Source organism: Prenolepis imparis, unplaced genomic scaffold (assembly GCF_030444845.1).
Source record: "Prenolepis imparis isolate NDT839.2.m4 unplaced genomic scaffold, iyPreImpa1.0 SCAF_6, whole genome shotgun sequence".
NCBI classification, from domain to species: Eukaryota; Metazoa; Arthropoda; class Insecta; order Hymenoptera; family Formicidae; genus Prenolepis; species Prenolepis imparis.
Window position 1 is genome coordinate 15,562,159 of NW_028141164.1, and position 8,106 is coordinate 15,570,264.

Sequence of the window (8,106 nt, forward strand, 5' to 3'; positions counted from 1 at the left end):
TAATCGTCAGTGACTTAATATTAACAACGGTGAGTAGTTCAAATTAAATAGAGGTAGTTATCTCAAAATAAATAAAGGTAATTAAAGGTAATTAAAGGTAGTAATCTCTGACTTAATGCTAATTAGTCTATTTCTTACTTCTATGATTATATGTTAATTATATTTTTTGCTTTTTGTTTTTATTTTGAAATGAATAAAGGTAAATACCTCGAAGTCAGTAACGGTAAGTAACTTAAGATTCTAATATCTAACTTAATACTAATTTAATATTTTATCTTTACTTTTAGGCCTTGGATGTGCTCGGTTGGTGTATGGTCGAATCCGGAGTCAGCTCTCTCGACCCAGCAACCCCATCTGCTCGTACCGATTCGGACGGTGCTGTTGTCGGTTGCATTCCCCCTTCATTGGAATCGGCAGTCTGCTTGGATGCTGTCGGTGCCAATTCATCTGGCTCGGGTGAGCTGGATTCCTCATTTGATTCGATGTATCTTTTGCTACCAATTTTGTGTCCTTTGTTGCCTGTGTTCCAGTGTTTGCGTCTTTTTGTACTTTTAAATCGGCACACTGTATCATCCTCTATATCGGATTTTTCTTCGACATAGGACGGTCTTTTCTTGTACTTCCGCGATCTCTCGTTGTGTTTAGTAGAGGGTCTGAGGGGTTTGAAATTCTGCACTAATTTTGTTAACAAACACAAATGTATTTTTTTCACAGCTAATATATACAGTAATTTACAAAGTAATATGAGAGATTTCACTGTAATCACGATATTAGTGCGCGAGTAATCGAAGCGAGCGACTTCGAACGCAAAAGATATACGTGAGAAAAGCGGGATGACTTTCGAAACGTTCGTATACGAAAAGCGATCTGATCTGAGAGTTGGCAAGCGAGCGTGGCCTCTTTATAGGCATTGTTTTTCGAGAAGATTCTCGATCGATCGAGATCGTGACCATGAGTCACATCTAAATGACATATTATTTATTTGCTTTTCTTCGGTGTACGAAAGTGACTGTTTTGAACGATAATCTTTTGTTCTACTGGATATGACATTAACTTGTCATAACAAGGCACGTTTGTTGATGTTCCACAGTCAGGTTCTCACATCGAGGATACTTTAAATGTATCATGTTAAAGATATATGTTTGGCTGATTTTCAGCGGGAATGCAAGTACTTAATTTACATTTGTTCACGTTTCGAACATGCCGCCCGCCTCGCTAGTTGCCGCTAGCGAAATTGGTAGCGCTCGCGAGGCGCTCCTCTAGTTCGACCATGTGCTTCATGATCCATATCGATAATCGGAGTCAGGCACATTGACTCTGTGATTGATATGCAGTGTTGATTCGATTGATGAGAGATGAGAAGAAAAATACAGTGACAGATGAATATAATGTACAATGCTAAGGTAAGTAGCGAGTGACGTCGGCGCGTTGAAGGTAAGTACATAGAGTGTAATGCGCGTGATTAAAGTGTGAAAATGACAGCTGAGGTTATCTCTTTGTTTACATATGACATGTGGGATGAGAATCGAGTGAGATGATAATGACAACGGTGCGGTGAGCTCGCTGCAGTTGCAGGGCGACTCTCCTGGTGACGGTGGCACGTCGGTGGTTATCCTTCGCTTCCCAAGACGTCCGAGGGGAGCAAGACAACCTTGACTACTGGTCTCTTGAAGGAGGAGGTGGCTGTCCGTGCAGTCACCACGCGCACTTCTCCGTCATGTCCGGGGTGGACTTCTGAGATACATGCCAAGGGCCATTTGCCTGGAGGTAAATTCTCTCCTCGTATTAGACATAAGTCGCCTATACGCGGTGTGGCGTCTGTTCTCCACCATTTCGAACGTGTTGCGAGTGTGTGCAGGTACTCGTGCGACCACCTCTGCCAGAAATGGTCGCGCATCTGCTGAATCAATTGCCATCTGGACAGGCGATTCGTCGGCTCCTCCTTGAGGGACGGTTCTGGTACCGCGTTCATGGCTGCCCCGATCAGGAAGTGGCCCGGTGTGAGGGCGTTCACGTCTTCGGGATCGTCCGTCAAAGCTTGCAGTGGTCGTGAATTTAGGCAGGCTTCGATCTGTGCCAACACGGTGCTCATCTCTTCGAAGGTAAGAGTTGAGTCTCCTATCACTCTTCGTAAATGGTGCTTTACTGACTTGACGGCTGCTTCCCACAGTCCGCCAAAATGAGGAGCAGCGGGCGGATTGAAGCACCATCGTATCCCACTGTTTGCCAATGTGTTGGCGATGTGCGAGTTACCCGTGGTTGCATCTCGGAAGAGGGCCTTCAGCTGAGTGTCGGCGCCGACGAAAGTGGTCCCTTGGTCGCTGTAGACAGTGTGACAAAGTCCTCGTCGGGACACGAAGCGTCGGAAGGCGGCTAGAAATGCGTCGGCACTGTAGTCGGAGACTGCTTCCAGGTGAACGGCCTTGGTGCTGAAGCACACGAAGATAGCGAGGAATGCCTTGTGTGCATGGTGGCCGCGTCCCTTGGATGTTCGGAGCTGCACTGGTCCTGCATAATCGACCCCTGTGTGTGTGAACGGGCGCGATGCCGTGACCCGTGGTGCTGGGAGGTCGCCCATCGCTGTTCTCGAGGACGCCGCCCGCCATCGCACGCACTTTACGCATCGGTGTATGTGACGTCTGACTGCTGTTCGTCCACCTGGAATCCAGTACCTGCGCCGCAGCGTTCCCAAGGTGAGCTGCACTCCTCCGTGCATTGTCTCTCGATGGCACGCATCGATGATCAGCTCAGTGAGTCGCGCCGCTGCCGGCAGGATTACGGGATGTCGCTCATCGGGGCTCAGCAACGAGTGTTTGAGCCGTCCTCCCACGCGGAGCAGTCCATCGTTGTCGACAATGGGGGCCAACTTGTTGAGGGGGCTCCGCCTTGGAAGCAGCTTGTCTCCCGCCATGGCTTTCAGCTCCATCTTGTAGCACGTCGCTTGCGTCAGTCGGATCCAGGTCCGACGTGGTTCCTCTAATTCCTGCGGGCTTAAAAAGCGACCTGAAACAATATAATTTTGATGTCTGGTTTTGCAGAGCCAACGGCGACACCAGGCCGTCACCCGGAGCAGCTTGTGGATAGAAGAGTGTTGTTGCAGTAGACCGACGTCGTCGTCTTCTTCCTCGACGGCAAGATGCACTTGTGCTCGTCGCTCAGGTAATTCCTCCTCTTCGGCGGTCGACCCTGTGTATCGAGGCCACGAGGTACGGTCTGCCACCCATGTAGGGCCTCGCCACCACAAGGCATGCGTGAGTAGCTCCTTTGGAGACAATCCCCGTGACGCGCAATCGGCGGGGTTGTCCTTGCTAGGAATATGGTGCCACAGTGCATCCGGAAGCGCTCGTTGGATTGTGGCGACCCTATTGGCCACGAAGGTCTTCCACTTGGACGAGTGCCCTCGTATCCATGCGAGGGTCACTGTAGAGTCTGACCACAGGTGTGTGCTGGAGATGGCCAGGTCCATGGTGTCTCGGGTGTGTGCCACTAGTTTGACCAGAAGGGCTGCTGCGCAGAGTTCTAGTCGCGGGAGGGACACCTGGCTGATGGGTGCGACTTTTGTCTTTGCTGCTAGCAGAAAGGTCGCACCGCCCGCCTTTTCGCATCGTACCACAGCATAAACCGCTGCAGCGTATGCCCGCTCGGATGCGTCAGCGAAGCCGTGCAGCTCAACGTCCCCTTGTCGACTTGTGCGTAGCCAGCGGGGCACTCGAAGTTCACCCAGCACTGGAAGCTCTTCCTGGAAGATTAGCCACTCCTGCTCGTCCCTGGATGCTAGACGTTCGTCCCAGTCGCGTCGTTGCAACCACAGCTGTTGGAGGAGGATCTTGGCCCTTACAACCACCGGGGCTAGCCACCCAAGTGGGTCAAATAGCCGTGCTATCTGCGATAATACTGTTCTTTTGGTAATTTGTTTTGTTGCTGTAGGAGACACCTTGACGGAGAAAGCATCCTCCCGAGGATGCCATTGAAGTCCCAGGGTGGAATGCTCCACGTCCTGCCCCCAAGCTGGCGGACTCTGTGGTTGCTGGTGATCCGCCGGGATGCCCTCCAGCAAGGCGGCAGCATTTGACGCCCACTTTCGTAGTGGAAAACCACCCGCTGCGCACAGGAAGATTAGCTCCTCCTGGATGTGTCGAGCTTCTGCAATGGTGTCGGCCCCCGTCAGGATGTCGTCAACATAACAGTCCGACCGGAGCACTGCTGCACCTCGAGGATATAGGCTCTCCTCATCCGCGGCCAGTTGTTGTAGCGTCCGGATGGCAAGGTAAGGTGCACAAGCCAATCCGTATGTGACAGTATTGAGCTGATATTCTCGTACTGCTTCATTGGTTCCCTTCCTCCACAGGATCCTCTGCAGGTTTCGATCATCAGGATGCACGAGGATCTGCCGGTACATCTTGGCGATGTCTGTCACCAGCACAAATTGATGTCGTCTCCATCTCGTGATCACGTCCGGCAGTGCAGGCAGCAGATTTGGACCTGGCAGCAGGAAGTTGTTCATGGATTCTCCGGAAGGTAATTGCGATGACCCGTTGAACACCACTCGGATCTTCGCTGTTGATTCTGTCGTCTTAAATACTTCGTGATGAGGTAAGTAACATGTTTTTGTGGAGTCGTTCTCGAGTGGTGTGGCCAGCGTCATGTGCTGAAGGGCCTCGTACTCCTTCATGAAGTCGGCGTACATTTCGTGTAATACTGTGTTGGACAGGAACCGCCTCTCCATGCTGTGAAGTGTGCGTAGTGCGGCGCGTCGAGTGTAGCTTACATCGGGGAGCGTTGAGGTTACAGGAAGCCGTACCATGTACCTCCCGTCTCTCATCCTGGTGTGTGTTTGTGCGAATAGCTCCTCTGCTCGATGCTCGTCCTCGCTGAGTGGTCTTACTGTGCCGGGGGGCTCCTCTTGCTCCCAGAATAGGCCGATCAAGGACGCAAGCTGCTCGTCAACGCAACACTGGTGTGCCAGGACACGGGCACGGTGATCGCCGCCATCGACTACCCCTGACATGATCCATCCGAGTGAAGTCTGCTGAGCGATTGGTGCCTGAGGGCCTCCCTTCCTCAAACCGTCTTCTATTATGAAGCTGAAGACATCAGCTCCCAGGAGAAGATCCACGGAGTCTGAGGCTCCGAACTCCGGATCAGCCAGAGGGAGACCGTACACGTGCGGCCATTCACCGTAAGTTGATGGCATCCGCGCACCATACGCAGATATGCGTGGCAACACCAAGGCGCTCACTCTCAGTGAGAAGTTCGACGTTCTTGAGGAGAGGTCAACGTTGACCTTGCCGTTTGCTGTTACGGTGCGGTGTCCCCCGATGCCAAGGATTGACACCGGCGCAGCCGTGCGTTTGAGTCGAAGGCGCTGTGCTAAAGCCTCAGAGATCAGTGAGACCTCAGAACCAGAGTCGATTAGTGCTCGTGCTTGAGATTTCAGTCCATGACAATCGGTGACATCGACTCGGGCTGTTGCGAGGAGCACAGTGGGGCTTTTACTTGGTCGATGATGCACGTGGAGTGATGTGAGTGTCTTGCGAGCCACATTGTCGGCTTGTGTGTAGGCATTATGCGTCGAAGAATGGTGTCGCGCGTTGCACGCGGCGCATGATTTTTTCGATTGGCACTCTGCAACTTGGTGTTTCCCAAAGCAATTATAGCAGAGCTGTTTTAATTCTACGAAGCTTTTCTTCTCTTCAGGTGACTTCTTCTGAAACTCGCTGCAAAACAGGATGTAGTGGTCGCCGTCACACAGTGAACATCGACCTCCCTTCCTGCTTGTCTTCTGTGCCAAGTGTGATCTTGCGGACTTCGCTGCAACACCGGTACCCTTGCTGGAGGATGGTGAGGACGTTTCGGACTTCTGAGGTTGAAGTGCCTCTAATGTTCGCAGTCGTCGCTCCAGAAAGGTCTTTAAGATCTCGTAGGTTGGTGGTTCTGTAGTCCCGCTAACTGATGTCTCCCACTCGCGCCGGGAGCGCTGATCGAGCATCTCGACCACAAGATGTACGAACAGGTCAGTTCCACGGGAGATCGGGCGACCGATGCTCTCCAACGTTCCGACGGTACTAAGCATCCCGTGAAAGATGCGTTTGAGATCGCCTGCTGACTCGGTTTTCATCTTAGTCATTGATGTGAACGACGAGAAGCAGCACCTCACCAGCAGCCGCTTGTTTTCATAGTGGTCAGCTAGGATGGACCATGCCCGCTCGAAGTTTTCTTCTGTGGTTGGTAAGTTCATAACGAGCTGGGCTGCCTCCCCTTTCACGCTTGTTTTCAGGTAGTGGAGTCGCTCTACTCCTGTCATCGAAGTATCCATGGAAACAAGTGAGAGGAAGAGGTCTCGAAAACCCGGCCAGTCTTCGTACCTCCCTGAGAATGTCGGAAGTTGGATGCGAGGTAACGTTCGGCGTGGTTGAGGGCCCGCAGCTCCCACTGGAGGCTCAAATTTCTCTGCTTTTTCCTTGAGCTGATGCAGCAGGTCAAGGAGGGTGCCTCTTTGCTCGATGAATATCTCCTCCACGCTTCCGTAATAGTCTTTTTTGTAGTAGTCCTTTTCACTCACTTCCTTCCAGTAAGTAGAGGTCAGAGTCTCATGATTGACATCGTACTTATTCCAGTTTTGTTCTAGAGTTTTCAATCTTGACTCAACCATGCCCACTGAAATCTTGGAGGCTCCTGATTTTCTTAAATTTTCGCAGGTTTTGATGATGCGAAGTTGGAGGTCCGTTTGAGTTCGGATGATAACGTCAGCGTCCATGCTCATGGCGAAGCGTTGGAATAAGTGAAACGAGAACTATGACACTACACGCACAACGGCCCACGACCCTGGCAGCAAGCACCTACGTACGCGGCACAGAAGCACTGTTCCGCTTTTTGGACAAGCAATCCGGCTCGAAGGACCAAAAATGTTTAGTAGAGGGTCTGAGGGGTTTGAAATTCTGCACTAATTTTGTTAACAAACACAAATGTATTTTTTTCACAGCTAATATATACAGTAATTTACAAAGTAATATGAGAGATTTCACTGTAATCACGATATTAGTGCGCGAGTAATCGAAGCGAGCGACTTCGAACGCAAAAGATATACGTGAGAAAAGCGGGATGACTTTCGAAACGTTCGTATACGAAAAGCGATCTGATCTGAGAGTTGGCGAGCGAGCGTGGCCTCTTTATAGGCATTGTTTTTCGAGAAGATTCTCGATCGATCGAGATCGTGACCATGAGTCACATCTAAATGACATATTATTTATTTGCTTTTCTTCGTACGAAAGTGACTGTTTTGAACGATAATCTTTTGTTCTACTGGATATGACATTAACTTGTCATAACAAGGCACGTTTGTTGATGTTCCACAGTCACGTTCTCACATCGAGGATACTTTAAATGTATCATGTTAAAGATATATGTTTGGCTGATTTTCAGCGGAAATCCAAGTACTTAATTTACATTTGTTCACGTTTCGAACACGTTGAGTATTGTATTTTTCTGTGCGGATTTCAGGATGTCCTCGATTTCCTTTGTAATTCCTCGGGCTTTCCTGGATTTTTCTTTTGCCGGTGTGTTTGGTGTTGTCGGCGATTTTTCTGCTATTTTATTTATTTGAATAGCAGTTCGCTCGGTTGTATCTGTTTTATTCGATACTTCCGATCGGCTGTCGTCCTCGTCGTAGCTCTATACGTCTTGGTTCTGCGTTGTTGTAGCATCCTCAATATCGTTGTTTGTTACGTCTTGAGTTTGTATTGGCTTTTGTATTTCGCTGCTCTCCTTGGAAGTGCTTGGCAAATTTTGTTTTTGCACTTCTCTTGGATGTAATTCTCTTCTGTACACCGTTTCTTTTTCTCCGTTTATAGTTCTGCACTCGACGACTTTTGTTGCCCACTTGGCTTCACATATTACGCCCATGCTTGGTCCATCTAGATGTCGAATTATCTTCACGATTGTTCCTTGCATTTCTTGTAGCAGTTTGTTTGCTACTATAGTGGTGTTGGTTGTTATTGTGATTTTTGTGCCGTCTTTTTCGTTCGTTATTATGAACTTATCAGTTACTGGGTACTCGTTCTGTGTTTTTCTGTTGATTCGGTACATCATATCTGTCAGCTGTTCTTC

At 49.7% G+C, this 8,106-nt stretch overlaps 1 protein-coding gene across 1 annotated transcript; it reads right to left on the reverse strand.

Annotated features, from left to right (window-relative positions):
• Positions 1–1,609: 1,609 nt before the first annotated feature.
• LOC145937802 (uncharacterized) lies at positions 1,610–6,757 on the reverse strand. Its single transcript, XM_083041175.1, has one exon. The coding sequence runs from the start codon at positions 6,755–6,757 to the stop codon at positions 1,610–1,612; it is 5,148 nt and encodes a 1,715-aa protein (XP_082897301.1).
• Positions 6,758–8,106: the final 1,349 nt, after the last annotated feature.

Excerpts from the sequence above, each read along its gene's own strand:
- LOC145937802 (XM_083041175.1), bottom strand. The coding sequence starts at position 6,757 with ATGGACGCTGACGTTATCATCCGAACTCAAACGGACCTCCAACTTCGC.